The sequence below is a fragment of the Cygnus olor genome, chromosome 2 (genome assembly GCF_009769625.2).
Source record: "Cygnus olor isolate bCygOlo1 chromosome 2, bCygOlo1.pri.v2, whole genome shotgun sequence".
Taxonomy (NCBI): Eukaryota; Metazoa; Chordata; class Aves; order Anseriformes; family Anatidae; genus Cygnus; species Cygnus olor.
Genome location: NC_049170.1, coordinates 81,404,652 through 81,423,273, shown reverse-complemented (window position 1 = coordinate 81,423,273; position 18,622 = coordinate 81,404,652). Strand labels below are relative to the sequence as shown.

The following is an 18,622-nucleotide window of genomic DNA, read 5'->3' as shown; positions in this document are numbered from 1 at the left end:
GTCAAGCTCAGGAGGCCCATGAAATGCATAATAAAACACCCAGGAGCCATAGAGGGAATTCAGCACAACAAATACCTGGAGCAAAGATTATAATCCATCTCCCCTGCATAGAATCAAAAAGACTCAAGACTACCCACTTGATTGTGTTCCTTTCCTCAGGGCGACTCAGAGATGCAATCAAAGCCACTTGCTCTACACAAAACATAAGGGGAAAGAAAAAAATAGCCTGAATTTGCAGTCTGGATGGGTCGCATCTGGTGGCAGACATGGTGGGCTGCTGGTGTATGGCATTTCCTAACGCCTGACTTTGCAGTGTGTCAAGGCTGAGATCCCAGGGTCTGGACCTCTTTCCGAGCAAGTCAAATTATGCTTAACCACACAGCCACACTGTCCCATCTGTGACCTCTTCTCCTACATCCGGAAGGACCCACCCTCTCTGTAAAGACAGTTAATTGCATCTCCATGATAATTTAGCCTGAAGACTGCTAGTAAGTAGAGGCTATCAATTGTGTTGAAGTATGACTGCTGCTTTTTGTGTTCCAGATTACTATCCACCAAGGATTTCCTAATGCTGTTGGACTCTTGCCCATATATGCAAAGACAATTTGAAGTGTTAAATGAGATGCTTGAATTGAATTGCAGCTCTTGCTACAGCCAATGCAGATTATTTCCACTGAGGAAACCACCTCCTTTCTTAATTGCAGGGAGGTGTTTTACATGCTTATTTTACAGCCAGTGTTTGCATCGCACACAGAGATAGCTGTGAATACACAAACGTAAAGTAAGAATTAAAATGCTTCCAAGGTTGCAAAGAACAAAGTAAATTAAAAAAAAAAGTTTAAGAAGCCAAGCGTAATGTATGTGATGTTACATCAATCCTAGATCGAGAGTTTAGGACTGGACACACAGAGAACTTTGAAGGCACTAAAAGCTTCTTGCTTTGAAAATCTGGCTGAAGCAGTAATTATTGTTTTGCTTTCCCAAGGAATATTTTTATTTTGGAGAAATAATATCCCTTTTCACCTCAAAATTTAAGTAACTTAATCCGTTTAACTCTGAAGATGTACAATGTCTCTCTTCTGCTTGTTTGCACAGATGTCACATTTCTCCAGCCCAAGGTCAGAATTGTCATGGATTCATTTGTACTTGTACTTTTGCATGTCATTTGTACTTGTACTTTTCCATGTCACGTAAGTAGGATTTGCTATTCTCAGCTCATCACACCCCTAAATAAAACAGCAGCATCTTATGCAAGGGAAATTGAATAAGGTGATCAACAGAAAACACTTAGCGGCCACCTTAGCCACTTCTGAAGCCAGTCATGCTTGGGCAAGGTTACTTGCAGTAAATCTACTGCTTTCCTTTATCATGTCTACAGTGCCAGCAGTCAGTATTAACTGATTTGGAAAATCAAGGTCACTTCTGACATGTTTATATCACGAGCCTCTGAGTAGGGTAAGACTGGTGAAATAAAATACTTATTTTCCCAAGGATGAAGATTTACAGCTAAAGCAAGCCTTCCCTCAGTGTCTCTGTCTTTCCACCAATCCTAGCTGCAGGGGAGTATTTATACCACAACCCAGTTGAACTGCAGACCTTTTCATAGTGCTCCAGCTTTGCTGGCAAGCATTGCAACCCTAAGGGCCAAGACACCAGCCGCCCCCTTGCTTCCTCTGCAAGTAACCTCAGAGGGGATGCCTAGCTCATAAATCCCCCCTGAAGCAGCACTCAAGATCCCGGGGATCTGTCCGCAGCTATGTGGCCCAGTGTCCCTCTAAGCATCAACTCTAGTATTAGGATGATTACTGCCAGCTCTTCATGTGGGACTGAGCTTGAGAGCAAATTAAATGTGGAATGATTTGCTGTTTTCCATCAAAGTGGACTTTCAGTTGCTCACACAAGTAAGCGAAAGAATCTGAATAGCACTGGGGCTGTAATGCTGTTGTAGTCAGACAGAGGGGAAGAGTTTTATAAACTCTCTTTTTTTTCTTTATACCAACACTTCAGAGCAGCTGTACAGTGATACTCATAAGCGTTCTAATTACAACATTTCATTAGAAAAAAGCAGAGGGAAAGACAGTGGCAAAGGTTTACAAATGGATGGGACAGGACAGTGTGTGGGGGCAGTTTTTGAACTTGCCTTAATAAAAGAAAGGAGACTGTAATTCCCATTTCCCTCTGCCTCGCAGTCACCCCACTGACAACCCTGACTGTGGGGTCTGAAGCCTTCTGCTGAGAGCATTCACTCAGCAGTAGGATTCCTGTCGCAAACATACACCACGTGAGTGCGGCCGGGGTTCCCCTGAAGACCGTGCCCACCATTTCAGTCTCAACTGGACTGCAATCATTTCCATACTTGTCCACTTTGGTTGCTGCATGCTGCACTGCAGCCCACCACATGTGCCAGCACGATAATACATTAAAATCAGTTCCATCTCAAGAACCAACAGCCCCATTTGTTTTGTATTTGAAATGTTAAGAGATTTGTTTCACATCCCACAGCTTACAATTGTGTCAGTTCAATGCACTTTCCTAAGAGGACATCCACTATCAGTAAGGCTGCCTCTTCCCATTTTCCATTAACAACAGTTCTCAAGACTCTCGTTTCACTAACCTTTGAGCTCACTTCCTTGGCGAATGGCTACAAGCAGCAAGGGGAAATAATGGGGTGTACTTAATTCAAAGATGCCAAAGCCCAAATATCCTTGTAGCTATGCTGTAACTCAGAGCATCATCAAACATTCCCTAGATCTGTTCTGCTACAACACAGTTCCCCATTACTTTGTTATTTTTGAGCAGAACACCAAGGAATCCAGTGCAGGAAGAAACTATGATATATTCACTACATAAAATTATCTATTGTCATTTATCTTCTCTGTTGCTAAAGCTGTAACTGCTTAGCATCTTTTTAGCATTCCACTCATTAACCAATAATGACCAATACTCATAAACACAGGTATTTATTTTTAATAGTGCTCCCTATTAAAATTCTTGTACAAAATTCTATGGTTTTCTATGCTAACAGTCCCTAGCACTTTGTTTTACAGAAGTGTTAGGATAATGCTCTGGGCAACTACTCAATTAGTATCGGAGTACAGGAATGTTAACCTAGAGCTCCGAATCGGCAAAGCTATAAATGTGTCTTAATACACTGTTTAATTAGAAGAATGGTAAACTTCCAAACATCTGTGCTGCTTCAGTACCCTTCTGGAAATATAGCCAGACAAGGACTTTAGAGATGGGTAACGGAAACACATATCAGAAAGAGAGAGCTAACAAGAAATGTTCACATTGTTGGTGATTCTGGCAGGGGAAAAATACTTCAATAAAGAACAAATTATTTTGATTATCTATCTATGCACTAAACAGCAGTTTTTTATAGGTGCTCTCAGCCTACTCTGAAGCTGTATGCAATAAGTTGTCAAACAAATCTGAGAAAGTACCAATTTGGCTGTGAAGTTCTGTCATTTTCTGTTTCGCAATCTTGCCCCTCACTACGCATAAGAATCTGTACAAGACACAGATTTTGTAGCTCATAAGAGAGTGTAACAAATGCTTTCCAAAAGGCATTGGCTGAGTCCTCGTGAACCGCTTTTTCCCTCTTTTATAACTCCTCAGCAACCCAACTGGTTGCAAAGCGTCCTGCAGAGCTGTCCCTCCAGCTGGTGTTTGCCTCCTGACAGAGCTGCACATGGATTACAACTCCCAGAAGTATCTGAGCACTGTTTAAATGGGATTTAAACAGAGAAGAAAGAGAGAGAAAGCACATGTATGCGTGCGGCACATGTGTCTTATCAAGAATGAACACCAAAAGAAATTCTGTTTCACTTATCAATATCGGGGGGGGGAGGGGGGGGGACAAAAAATGTTGGACTCCCTCCTACTTTTTTGTATGTAGAATAATTCCAGGCTGAGGTTTTTTTTTTTGCTTTTGTTCTTGGTGAGCATGAGTTGGGATTCTTGAGGGTCCTTTTTAAAGGCATTTTCTAGAATAAGACCTATCTATAGTTTTGTTTCTGCAGAAAGATTGAGAAGAAGCTTGTGTGTTCAGCTAGATGGGCAGCAAAAGCAGAGAGCAGCAGTAGGTGCTGGGGATCAGTGGGACTCACCCCAGCAGACTCATCAGTGAGGCAGGCAGAAATAGGGAAAGAACAAGGACTGGTCAGGGAAGGATTGAGCAACGCTGGATTTGGGGAATTTGAGTTCTGGGGAAAGGGTCCCAGACTTCTTTAAAAGCAGGCAAGCAACCAACCAACCCACCCAAACCTGTGTAAAAATGCAGTGACTACATTTCAAAAAGCAGAACTAAGGGACAACGGGCAATTGTGAGGAAAGAAGAAGGAAAATATTGGAATGCCTAATGGTCATATAGGAAGGTGGTGATGAGATGATCACAGTACAGAGAGTTAAGGTAGAAAGCTAGGCAAAGAAATCACCATCAAGACAATGTATCTCAATAGAGATGTATACTCACTCTGTGTACAAGCATATGGTGAGAGGAAAGAGGACAGGAGACAAGCCTCAGCCCTGCAAAAAAACTCTACACTGTGCACATGACATGCACCAGTAGCAGAATTAAGCTGATACGTGAGCCTTTGCTCAATTAGTAACAACCTTCCACTGTAAGGCAAATTTTAATGTAGAGATGGTACATATAACCAGGTCACAGTGTAAATGAAAATGCGTTCCCAAACTCTCCACACAAAACTTTCTGAATCTTTAGCATCAGAAAGTATAGATAACTTACCCCAGGGGATGCACCAAATCTGTAACATTAAACTATCTGACCCCTAACTCTGACTTTTTCTTTTTTTTTTTTTTAGTAGAAAATAGATGGGACAGATCTATTTCTATCTATTAGATACCAGCTGCATCTTTCTGAAAGAGAAAAAAACAGATGCCATAAAATTCTTGTAAGGGCTAGATGAAACAACATTTACATCCTACAATATTTTTGTTGTTTTGAATATAAAATACACCTTTTAAAAGTATGCCTCCAGGAACACTTGTGAAGATTCTTTGCAACTGCCAAAAATGTACAGTGGTTTGACATTTATAGCAACACAGTTACCAGTATAACACTTGTATGATATAGCCAACAAGCCACTATGTCATATTTTTTTTTCCTGATTATATTTGTAAAATTTGTCTAATGAGCTGATAGCAATAGGAGATCATGGCCCTATGTCAGATACTTTCATTTTCTTTGGATCTTCCTTAAACTGCAGGCACATGAGACCTCAATAAAAACGCGTCAGTGCAAATATGTGAGTTTACAGTTGCAGACCATTAATCTGAAACTCCAATGCAAAGAAAGAAGGGCTTAAAATTTCAGAACAGGCTTCCATTGATCCACCAAGGAGTGGAAAGTACTAATAAAAATACTGCAAAACGTTTAAAGATGGTATCCAAGGAGTTTCCAGTAAGACCATGAGCTCCTTGGGTCTAAAGACTCTGAAAAGCTGTCCTGTTACCCAGCCAGTGAACCAGGTTTGCTTACGTCAGCTTTTCATGAAAATGGAAGTCTGCATTTATGGGTCTCAACCTTAATAGGCGTAATAAGCAGGTTCCTGCAGACATTCCTCTCAACTAAGCAAAGAAATCACAGTGATTATTACAGTTTGTCTCTAAAAACCTCTGCCATCAGTAAGGATCTTCCTCCTCTAACTGCTGCAAACGTGGACAAAAATAACTTTATCTGCACAAAAGCTCATAATCTGAGGTCATGCTGCACATGGCTGAATTAGCCAGCAACATGAAGCCTTACTGCTACTGTGACAAAAACAGGGTTCAGATGAGCTAATTTACCTTGCTTGCTTCCTTTACTCAGCATACCCTCAACATGTGAAATGAGGGACAAAATAAACAGAGATATAGGGTAGTAAGAGGAGACAACACCATAAAAGTGGTCATCACAATATACAGTAAGTCACAGCATATCAGTAGTATAATGATTTCTGTGGGCATCAAAGAGAAGAATTTTCAGGAGGGATTTGAGGGTACATAGTGAGGAATCTGCTTGCTTTGAATCAGCAATCAATGGGATGCTTTGTGGAGGAGGAAAAAAGAAGCAGCAAAACAGCAGAACACACTTGTAAGCACCCCTCTCTAATGCATCATCACCTTATTAGGCCAAACTACAATGAATTAGGGGGATGAGAACAGACAATATCTGGGACATCAGCAAATGATTTTATCAGCATGCCTGGAACTTAGCTTTGGAGGAAGCCATCTCTATATCTATGCTTAAGGCCATGTGAATGTGCAAGGTCACTTACCACCATGATATTCAACGTGATCATTTTAGTTCGGGTCTATGTGAATTCTATAGTTCTATCATGCTCAAGGCTTTATATATTCTTTTTTTTTTTTTTTTTTTTTGAAGCAGCCTAAACGTAAACTTGCGTCTGAAACACATTCAATTTGAAGAAACAAAAGCAACACAGGAAGAGTCTATCAAAAAAAGTATATTAGTTCTTTTCACAGTGCTAGCCTTAACTGTACAAGTGTTTCTGGAAATGTTTAATAGAACAAAAGTCTGTGAAAAAAAAGAAAAAAAGACAGGCACAGCTGATGTAAATGTCTTTTTTTTTTTTTTTTAATAATCATTTTTATATTGCCTAAATCCCCAAAGTCGGTGTCTGGACTCTGTCTGGAGGCTTCCCAAAAATCACTGCTTGTCAACACCCCTTCCACAGAAATGAGTCTGTTTACCTCCACCAGTGCATTGTCAAGTCATCTCTTCCCATTCGTATTACAGTTCAAATTGGTATCCTTACAGAAAAGTCTAAACCTCCCTTTTCCATCTCTCTCTCTAATATATCTACAGCCCACAATAAAGTAATTTATAGCAACAGAATGTCTTTTTTCAAGGTGCTGCTCTGCAGAGATCACCATAAATGTTCAGATGGTACTGATTTTGAGAAGATCAAAATTTAGCCAGTTGATAACAATGAATGAAAGGGAAACATAAAAAAAAACAACAACTGGATATTCATTCACTCTGAATCCTGATCCAAAATTAACATTTTCCTGTATAGAAACTTGATAAAAAGTTCATTCCCCTGTTTCAACAACATCCTCAAGGCTTTTGGAAAAGAGACACAGGTATGATATGTTTTCTGGAGCATGCCAATGTCTTGAACTGTCTTTGCTAGGCTACACATGACCCCTGAGAAAGTCTTCACATCACCAAATGTTTGAGGGCACACTGGCTGTACTATGTCTTGTTAAGTTCTGCTCATAGGCAACTGCAAGCAGTGTCAAGCTGAGTTCTTGGCAATTAGAAAAACAGCACCATTGGTGCGTGGAAAATTAGTTGTTGATTAAACTTCTCTGACCACAGGGCATACCCCTGAAGCAAACCCTTTCCTCTTACTGCCACAGATGGGACAAGCCTTGACAGACCCTGCCAAAAGCAACGGTGACTCCAACCACTTTGTCACATCCCTCCCAGCTCAAAGCCCTGATAATTTATACTCAGATATATGAATGGCAGCTGCATTCTTCCAGTGCTGTCGCAAAGCTTTCCAGTCTGTACGTCAAGGTACGAAATACCCATTCGATGAATTCTGGCACATAAATGCTGATCCTGAGAAAAAACTCTGCAAGCACATCAGCTGCCACCTCTCAAAGCTGTGCACACGGATGGTTTCTCCCAGAAGTTCCCTCCTGGCAGTCACGCCTCAACACCTGCTTCTTCTGCCAGCAAATCGCCAGCTGAAGTGGCTGCTGGATGTAGATGCCTGCATCCAGGCTATTCTCAGTCATAGCAAGCTATGATATCAAGAGTATCAAACATTATTGTTCGAGGCATTAGTCTGGAGCAGGAAATCCTTCACAAAGCCATATTTAAGAACTTAAAGTCTTTTTTTAAAAAAAAAAACTCCATCTAGCAGCTAAGCCAAAGTAGAACTAATTGTGGTCACTAATACTAGAAGACAAAAATAAGAATACTTCTTGTGAGTATTCTGGCACGCAAACTGCCTATCATCCATCACCAACTCCCTTTGGCTGTTCTTCAAGTGCACATAAGTCTTCACTGCCGTGAATCTCCACTGTAGTGAATAATGTGCTTTCCTGTGTTTCTGTTTTCACTCCCATGTCCACCTTTCTCTTGCGTTCACTGTGGCACACAGCTATTGAGTTATTACACAGGTGGGTGGCTTACCTTTAGGGCTAGTCAGATTCTAACCATGCCAACTTTTTGTTTACAGTGCCTGAGCTGTCTGGCTCTTCTGGATTCACTTCTTCAGTCAAGACTAATTTTGTTTTTTATTTGAAGCTTAGAAGCCTTGCAGAAGGCCTCTGACAAATACGTGAAATGCAGAGATAATACCAATAAGCACCTTGGGGAGGAGACAGAGAAAGAAAGGTCAGGAAAAACACCTAAATATTACCTTGGGTACTCATCTGCAAGCCCTTTAAGCCAACTATGTGCGGGATAAAAGACGGTGGTAACCATATAGGATTAGCACTACAGAAGAATTGTTTAGAGTGAGGAGTGAATGTCACAACATGTGATCAGTGGTGACACTGCAGTATAACAAAAGGCCCTGGTAGGCTTTGTTTCATAGTTAAGAAAACAGTGCACAGAACAAACTTGGTCATATCACTCACCTGTGCTTTTACTAAAACCTCACATTTCTTCTGTTTCCAATTTCAACTTCACATCCAACTTTTTAATCTCCCCCAACACATGGAAACAGAAACTAGGATCAAGGGGGAAATGCTGCCAAAGATTAGAGGTTTGGGAATTTACAACTGTTATCTAAGGGAAAACTACAGTGGGAGCCAATTGCTTTAGTCAGAAGTCTTTGTTATTGTAAAGAAGCTTTAATATATGTTTTTGCTTTCTAAATCAGAAGGTGGAAGTGTAGTATTTTATGGGTCAATCAGAAGAAAAAATAAAAACAAAAGCAATTCAACTCCTAGTCACCCAATCTGGAAATTTGTAAAACTAAGGTCTGCAAAGCACTAACTCAGTAACAGATGTAGTGAATTATAAACATGAACTTGTCACAGATTACTGTAAAAAAAAACAGGCAGACGTCCTATTTTAAAACACATTTTTTGTTTTCATTATCGTTAATCCACCTTTCCCCTTACAGCTATTCGATACGAAGCATGACTGCAGAGTAGTACCAGTTCAGCAGTCTGAGGGAATAAAAAAAAAAAAAGTTTTCCAAAATTACAGAACAATGTTCCAAAAAGAAAATCTGATTTAAAAAGAGATTTCTGTTCAGCAGTCAAGTGGTCTGTTTTGAATTTCAATGGCTATCTGCAGCACTGAGGTTTCTGTGTCATTGCATACAGAAAGAGCTGACAAGGAATGGTGCAGTCGTACTCCATTCCTAACCACAGCCCAGTAGATAAAGTCTGAAGTCACAAGTCAGCTGAGAGCTCTTATTAAAATGCACTGGCAAGGCTGGAAGGAAGACATTTAAATGAAGCCAGGTTAGATGTTTCAAAGGGATGAGTGACTGATCCTGTTTTATGTCATGCCAGGCAATGCTAATAGTTTAAACACTAGCTCTGTCAAGTGAGGAATAGATGTATTATTGTCTGTGAATTATTAAAATTGACTTCACCTACTCACCTTCAGACTTTCCAGGCTGAAAGGGAAAAAAAAATCAAGAAAAAAAAGTCTTTCAAGGGAGGCCTACACTCTTAATCTATTACTAATGCCTTCTTGAATCCTGTTAATATTTTTTATATTGTCTGCTTTGGTGAGCTCAGAGTCTATATGTGAGGAATGAGCAAAAATTCCAGCTGATCCTAGGCATAAAGCTCTTTAATGTTTAAGTCTCTCCTGCCTTGCAGATAAATACTGTCTCCCCTTTCACCCATCCAGCTGGGACATCAGACAGTTTGGGGAGCTTCCAAGATGGGCACGAAGATCCATTTCCTGGTTCATGATAAGTACAATAGATGCTTGTGCCACAAAGATCATTTTCTATGGTTGTATTCAACAACAAACTTTAAAAAAGTTGCTGAGACCGACAAGGTTCAGTTTCTCCTGCAACTCAGCCACAGAAGCTCTCCTGCAACACTAGGGAAGTATTAAGGATACTAAAAATAATGAAGTAAAATGCTTAAAGTTTTGATAAGGCCAGTATCATCACTACAGGTTTATAGTGGAATAGAAAGATGAGACATGAAGATAGGGAAGGTGGTTAAACACTAATCAGCATCATCATCACAGGGTGGCAACAATAACAAAGGTCCCACCTCATTGTGCCTCCATCACAAAGTTGTTAATTTACAAATTATGACTCTAAAAGTGGAAGAGGGGAAGGGTGAAGGTTTGTTTATTTTGCAAACAACCAGTTCCAAACCTCCACTTCCTTTCAACCATTTGCCTCTTCAAAAGAAATTGCTAATAGTGAAGGATAAAGATATGAGTCTGAACAAAAACTTCTTGTGGATTTTTTTGGGGGAGACAGAGGACCTCTATGATCAATCTGAAAGCAAGCCTGACTACCACCAAAAAAGTACTCCCCTTGCAAATTAGGTTTTCATTAGAAAAAGTAAAAAAACAGTTTTGGTCTCTCTCTCCCTCTCTCTCTCTCTCCTTCTCTCTTTTTTTTTCTTCTGAACAGAATGCTTCTTGAATATTTCTCTGTCTCCAGTGTAAAGTCAAAACTTTCCACACTTTTTAGAGGAATAAACTTGAAATAACTAAAGAAACAGAACAAGAAAGTGAAAGAAACCTACTGTCATTTCTGGACTGTGAAACACTTGAAAAATATGAAATGAAAGCTCTGGGAGACCAACCCCCAAACCCTCCTCCTTCCTCAGAACCGGCTGCGTGTTTATGCATTTCTCCTCGGCTTTGTCTATATGGCCCTTTCTCACTGCCCTGGGGTGTCCCTCAGAGGGACAACTGCACTCACTCTGATAACAGCATCAGCAACAAGAAAATAACACTTATACATGTAGGAGGAGGGACGTGATTTTGAGAATTGGTAGCTTGAAGTACCATCTTTCAAACAGGAAAAATATTAGGTGCCACAGCATACCCAGTCTAGGGACAGCTGCACCCCAGCAAGCCACTGACTCAATATTGAAAAGGCTGATGTCAAGGCATCTGCTGACCCAAACTCAGCAGAAGCTGCTTTTAAAACTGCACTAAAACCATCTTCTGGTTTCTCAGATGAAACACACTAACAGCCTGTGGCTGTCTTCTTCGCTTATGCACCCACTCACCCATAAAATAAAATACAGCAGAAGTCAGGCAAGCTCTTAAAAACACTGAAGAAATTAGAGAGAGAGGAGTTTAATCCAGATTTGCTGAAGAAAACCTCACCTCTGTCTCATATCCTCAGTATTCAAAAGCCACTTTTATTGTCATATAAATCATGTCATTTATGGTTCTGTGCTGCCACTCTAAAACCATAGCAAATGTTGTGTTGGCACAGCATACTTAAGAGATTATAACATGGTGGGAACGACAGTCACTATGAACAGTATTATTAACATACTGCTTGACTTTTGCTTTTAAAACTCCACTGTAAAATAAAAGAAACAGCCTCCAAAAGGGAGACAGATCTTCAGAAATGCTCACACTTTTGAACGTGAATAAGCAGTCAGGTCAGTAAGTGACCTCAACCACCTCTGACATCGAGGTCTTTGGAAAGCCCTGGTGGGAACAGTTTCTCGCTGAGCACTCCACCAGGTCTCCAGTCTCACCCAAGTCACTGGGCACTCCAAAATGTGGTCTGAACCATAGTTCAGCTCTTTTGAACACCTGATGTCATGCAGGAAATGGAGAAAGGCTGTAGGTAAAAGGCTGTAGGTAGGGGGAACTCTTGGTGGGAAGCAATGCTTGGCAGTTGTGATGAATGTGTCTTTGGTGCCGCCTGCGCATGGACTTCAGTTGTGGCTTTTGCCCATTCCAGGCTTTCTCCCACCCTTGTGACCTCCCTGCAGGCGCTTTGCATTTCCCACCACAGCTGCTGGAGCACAAGGAGTGTTTGTGTGGGACAGGCATGGGACAGGCGGTGATAAGAAAACAAGGCGAGACAACAGACAGAGATAACAGGCGGGAGGAGGAGGCCAAATGGCAAGCCAAGAGAAGGGGGAGGCAAAGGGATAAGAGGTGAGATAAAGAGAGGCTTTCTGTAAATGAATAAACATGAATAAGTGAAGAGGTGGCAGTAAGACTTCTTACCGCCAGGAAGGCGGAGAAGAATTACGGACAGGAAATGTCACTACAGGAGCGGCTGATGAAAACTAAAGACTGCATGAACTTGGTCTAATCCCTTCTTGCCTGCAAAACCATCCTAAGACAACCTGGATAAAAAAAAACTGTATTTCAGCATCTCCTCTCCTGGGTACTGTGCTCACATACAATGGGGCAGGCAAACAAGAATAGTGAGCTGGCACCTCCTGAGTTCCCACGAGAGTTTGGGCTTACCATCTAGTTCCCATCACAGACGAATTGCTTTGCTTCACATTAAGATGCAGCAATGCACGTAAGCATGCCCATAGCTCCGAGTATGGAAACTGTCCCTATTAAGTATTCATGCCCTTGAAGTGAAGCACTTGCTTGGATGCTTGGCTGAATCAGGGCCTAATTACGGAGCTAAACAGCCTTCTGTCCTCATTCACCTCTCTCTCACTCTTAATCCTCCAGTCACCTAAGTTTAATTTAAAAATCTGTTTTCAGGAGTTGAGCATGGGTCTGTCACATCCAAGATTGCCACTAATTGCTATGTGTCAGCATCATTTAGAAAAATGAGCAATGAATTAAAATCACCAACCCTTCTGCTTGGATGACAGCTTTATCTTTACATGAGCTTTTCAATGGGCTCTCAATCTCTTTACCTACCCCAGGTGGAAAATAGCTTTGCCCAAAGTTAGTCATAGATTTCTTCAGCCAGTCCAAAATTTCTGAAGAAAAAAACTACGGATCTTGTAAATGAACATATGGTGCAACAGTCAGGATGCAAAGCCACTCCAACTTACACCCCAGGAGGCTGGGACATCCTCTTCCTCTGGCTACTCTTGTCGGATAGTTGTGGTATTAGGGGATCAGAGAGCAGGCTCAGAGAGACAGGCTGATGTTCTCAGGAAGATCAGTGAAGATGTGAAGGTCACAGATGACACATGGCTGGCTTCAAAACCTCAGGAATGACAGCAGGGAAAGAGGTGGTGAAGGAAGAGGGGGAACAGAGCCAGTTGCAGAAGTTGCCAGAGACATATTTTGTTGGAGGCACAGCAGAGGAGGAGCAGGATGACGCAAAGAGAAGCAACTGAGTAAAGCACAGCATACGAGGACTGCAAACAGCAGTGTCCAGAGGGATTCCTTTACTGGATGCGGCTGTCTAATACTGATGTAATGAGCTAGTTATGAAGTGAAAAGTCAGAAATGTGTGTGGGAGTGTTGGAGGGGTACATATTAGGTAGCTGCTCCCATAAAAAAGGAGGTAAGCTAGGGCTCCTGCCAAGCCTGTGAGGATTAAACAGGACAGTGAGACAGGCTAGACACGAACCTGCTGAAGATTCTCAGGTTTAATGACCTCAAACCTGAGAGGGGAAAACCTGTGAGTAAAAATGATCTTCCTATCTTCCAAGGAACCGCTAACGCAAGCAAAGCCAGCATGAGACAAAAAAGCGGAGTGCTACCTGTGGAGGAACGGTGGCTCCTGCGCAGAGCGCAGTGCCCTCGGCCCTCCTCCTCCTCCTCCTAGCTCCACCACCTCACGGCCTCCCTCACGCAGCGCAGTCCCTCTGCTCTGCCATAACACGTGTTTCACGAGCTGAAACGTGCCGATACTGCTTTTTACCTCTTCCACATGGTCGTAGAGAAACGTTTAAAACGCGTTGTGCTCAGTGCCTTGTAGATGGCACACAGTGACAAGTTATTTTATTCATGATTTTACTTGGCTGAATTTGACACGTATGTTTTCAGAGACACTTCTGAAACGCCTGATACGTAAGGCCTGTAACTAAAATGAAAAAAATCTACTGCAGGTTTTACTAGCAGGAGAAACAAAGAAAAGGAAGAGGGTGGCAAAGGAATGCAGAGATAATGTTGAGTCTTAAGCAAGAAATGATATAAATATTTTGGCTGACACAGCAGCAAAGCCAGCTTGGAGGAGAATTAAGGACAACAGAGGCAATCATTTACCAAAGCAGTAGTTTTCAGATGTTGACATATGTTTTCAAAACAAGAAAAAATAATAATAAAAAAAAAAAAACAACAACACAAACAGGAGAAGACTGCCAGAGTTATGACAACTTGCAACTTCTTCACCTGGCTGCCAGTGAGGAAAATAGACAGGAAAACCATCTGAAGATTATTCTTCCTTGAGTGCTCTCATTTCATTTTTGTGACTATTAATACAGGTCACATATTGACATTGATGAGCATAAAGATCCTTGAGGAAGGGAAGCACGTGTTTCCTCATACAGACAACTAAACAGTTTACAAGCACAGGCTGCTCTGAACTTAAGAGTGGGAAACAAAGCTTGCATGGAAACTAAAGTGGAAGCACAGGGCAGTCAGGCTTTTGTGATCATGGTTTCATTAGAGTCTAAATGGTCTTTACGGCAGGAACACTTAGAGGAATTCACAAATGTTTTTGACTTTAAGAAAGCTGACTTTGGGAGAATGTGATATGCCCCAAGGAATTTTTTACTGGAATCCTATGAAACATGGGAAACATAGAGCTGAATTTTTAAAAAACATCTGAAGAGACTGAAATTTAAAGCCATCCTGCTTAATTCCAAAGAAGAAAAAGGGCAACTGAGGCCACATGTAGTTAAGTAAAGATGTAAAGTTTAGTGTAAGCAACATGTAGAAAACCTGGCAAATTTCTTTTTTCATATATTTCTGTAGATATTTAGATATGACAAGCAATCCTTTGAAAAGTAAGCAAGCTGGTGCAGAGGGATATGGAACTTCTTAGAAGTTAGAGCAGCTTGAGAGAAATAATTCCAGGAGGACAAAGTATCCTTGGACACTGTGCTGCTGTGAATTTTTCTGCTAACTATGGCATGGAGTTTCATTTATATCAGTGTTAGAAAGGACTGGGAGAAAAATGCTTAATTGCTTAAGGCATATAACAAAAGGAAGAAGTTAGCATACCCTTTTTTCTTTGAAGAAGAATAGTAAGACGCCATATGTGTGCTTAAACATTAGCATCACATTGTGACAGAGGTTCTAGGGCTTGCATAAGGGAAGGAACTTTGCATTGATGTAGGTACGTCCTCAGAGTTACAGCCATGCCAGCACATAACAAATGCGATGCATGAATTCAACCTGCAGCTCCTACTCTAGGAAAGCTGTAGGACACCTACAGAAACAGGTGGGATGAAACAGAAGGATTCCCTGTAACATACACAACACTTCCATATGGTTGAAATGTTTCCCCCCTCCATTTTTTTTTCTTTAAAAAATTATTAAGATAGAATTTATTAAATTCTTAACTGAGAAATACACATCTTAAGTTCTCTGGTGACAGGTCAGACCAATGAGACCTGAGGTTGATTTTCATTGTTGCAAGAAAGCGCAATGAAATGATGCAAACACCAATGAGAACTGTTAACTTAATATCTGCCATGCAAAAATACTAGAAGCAATTTTACTCAAACACCTAAACATATTTAACTTGATTAGAAGCAATGATTGTGGAACTCTTGGAGGGAAACACCTGCTTGACTATCTCACTTGATTTCTTCAGATACCATTGTTCTGTTGTTAATTTTAGGATTATTCCATTTTTTCTAATATATGTAAATAAGATGCAAAAAATGACAGCGAGTTAATATCTTGCTGAAAGATAAGAAAATTAAAGACAGGCCCAAATTCTACAAAAATTACCCCACTTCAGGATCTGAGAGATGTGGTGGTTCCAATATCCTCTGCTGCAGGGTTGCTTGTTTCCAACTGAATGAGATGGCCCACATAATTTTGTTTTGAATTTTTAAAATAAATTAAAAATTTTTTTTTTAAACCAAGTGGATTATTCAAATCCAAGTATAGACTAAGTTGCCTACCTGCAGTTTGAACGTTCTGATTGTAGCAATAATAGAAAAGACTAGTGAGATCATTTCTGAAGGATCTAAATTTTACAGGTGAGTAAACTGCAGTGGAAACTTATCTTTTCATACCTAGAGCAGCAAATGAATGTAACATACAACCTTACCAGCCACGTGCTAAAAAAGACTGCAAAATGCATGAAAGCATCTTTATTGCTGTATCAATTTCAGTATAAAAAGCAAGCTTGTGATGAAGCTCTTGTGAAAATTGCTGATTTTAAGAAAGGCAGAAGTAATCATTTTTCTACAATCCATGCAGCAGGTTACAGTCTCCAAACACAATTTAAAAGAAGGGTCAAAAAAGATACTGATAGGATACTAGCCAAAAGAAATGATAGCAATAGGTTTGTTGTTAGCAAGGCACAAGAATTGAAGGAGAGAGACAGGCATTAGAAGCATTAGCAGAAACAATTCCCAAGGCCAGTAAATATCAGGGGGCCCCAAAGCAGTCAAAAAGCAGAGTGAAGAGATTTAGAGTCAAGGCATTCAAAGAGTCTACTTAGTTTGACCAGCAGACAGTCTCACATTTCAAGGTTTCTTCTTCAGTACAGCTAAGCTTTTCAATGGGAGGCCTTGACCCCAGGGATCACTGACTGAAGAAAACAAATGTGTTTTCAAATGAATGTATTGGCACTGTCAGAACTGACTGTATACAAGATTAAATGTTATTTATTTTCACTTTTCAGAATACCATGTTAAATTTTAGAGAGACAGACAGAAACATTTCCAAGTAAGACATGAGAATCTGAGCACTGGATTTTGTGTGTCAGCTAGGATTCAACAGCAGAATTCCCATTAACCGATCTGGCTAAGCCTCTTGCAAAAATGTCAACCTGAGGCGTCCTTGCCCTCAGCGATCTCAGTGAGGGTAGCAGGAGGGGACACACGCCGTCAGTCCATTTCAGTTCTCTCATTGCTTTTCCTCGCTTTCTGGCAATGGATTAGGTTTTGGTCTGGCCTTTTGGAATCGCACAAATGTGATTCCCATTTGGTGCTTCGACCCCTGCTTGCGCTGGAGCAGCTTTCACAGCCTTCCAGGCTTCCATGGGAACTGAGTAAGGAGCATGTTAAATGCAAGGCAAGATGGGGGCAGCGGAAGAAAGCCCAAGGGAAAAATAGGTTGCCTAGGGCAGACCAGATAATTTCAGATAAACATCTCTATCGATCTCTATCTGCAGTGCTATTTGAAGGGCACATTGTACTCTATATTTGATACATCCCTGTTTTCATGTGTGGACTCAACAGCAATTGCATGAGCATTCCTGAAGAACCTCTGTTTACACACCTTCCCAAAATGGACGATCATAATGAGCTGAATTTAAAATCCAGAAATCGTGTTCCCAAAATAGACCAACAAAGATGGAGAGAAGACAGTGGACAAAACTATTTCAGCAGAAAATGTCTGGGCACACAAATAAGGTGGAGCTATAGCGAGGGCAACCAGTGGATGCTGAAGAATATGTACTCGTTAGTAAGGAGTATGACAAAGCAGGAAAGCGGGTCTCACAAAGCGCAGACTTGTTGGGTCAAGTGTCCTTTTCCTGTTTGGCAAGTCCTTTTGTCTCTGTGTCCTCCTTATCATCCTGACACCTTACCAAAGCACAGAATGACGGACATCTCTTAATGACTTCCTAGCATTTGATTCTGGTACATGGGCCCAGCCCTTTTTCACATACCATGAAAGTCTCTTATCCCCCTCTGAACTTCCACTTTAGAACCGACGTTCGCTTACACACACGCAACTCCCCACTCGCACCCTGCAACCTGTGTCAAGACAAACTTGCTTGTCACACCTTGCTCGTATCGGGAAGCTGAAGCCAGCACTTCTGAATGAGCTGACTGACAACCGATGCTGCGTCAGCATCAGGCAGGGCTGGTGTCACCCTCCCCAGGAGAGGAGAACATCCTCTCCTGGGCACACCCTCTCCCACACTGCACAATAAGGCCTATTGTTCCCTGTGTCCAGAAACCAGGCTCCATCCTGTGCCATCTCTGTGCACTGCCACCATCCTGCCTGACTTGGAAGTATTGTTTTTTTTCTCTCCTAGCATGCTCACTAGGTGATTTGAGCACAGGGTTAGAGGTCTGGCCTACCAGCAGCGTGAGCGCCTGTCAGACTTCACTCCTGGGAGCGAAGATGCACTCTGCAAATGAGCGTTTCCTAAATGGGATCTCACAGAGTGAGAAAAAAAATCCCACAAGCACAATTGCACTTCTAAAATGGGTATTTTGTGATGCTCCCAGTTGCAAAAATCTAAGCTGAACAGGGGATACCCACTGGATGGAGCTGAAACACTACCACGAAGACACAGAAGGAGGACTTTAAAAATCAAGCCTATTAGTGTCCACCTTCCTCTACCTTCCCTTCTTGCATCTGGAGGAAAGATGACCACAAACCAACTCAGGACCAGAAGGCACAAGAAGTTGTATACTTCGCTTTGTTACCCACAGGGTGACAATTCACTCCTCCTAGCCTCCCCTCTGCAATTCAGAGAGGGTGACAGAGGCACAGCAGCATCTCCCCGGCAGGGCGGGCAGATCCCCTCCTCCTGGGCAGTGCTGCTTGCTAGTTCCC

The 18,622-nt window shown here is 41.5% G+C and overlaps 1 protein-coding gene across 2 annotated transcripts in view; it reads right to left on the bottom strand.

Annotated features, from left to right (window-relative positions):
• GMDS (GDP-mannose 4,6-dehydratase) overlaps positions 1-18,622 on the bottom strand; it is a 413,573-nt gene that overhangs the window by 55,370 nt on the left and 339,581 nt on the right. Inside the window, exon 10 of one of the 2 annotated variants that reach the window (XM_040547996.1) lies at positions 16,593-16,640. The exons of the other annotated variant lie outside the window; for it this stretch is intronic. Coding sequence (XP_040403930.1) covers positions 16,608-16,640 — 33 coding nt within the window. The 3' untranslated portion in view covers positions 16,593-16,607. Of the gene's footprint in view, positions 1-16,592; positions 16,641-18,622 lie in introns of those variants that run through there. 2 annotated transcript variants of the gene reach the window in all.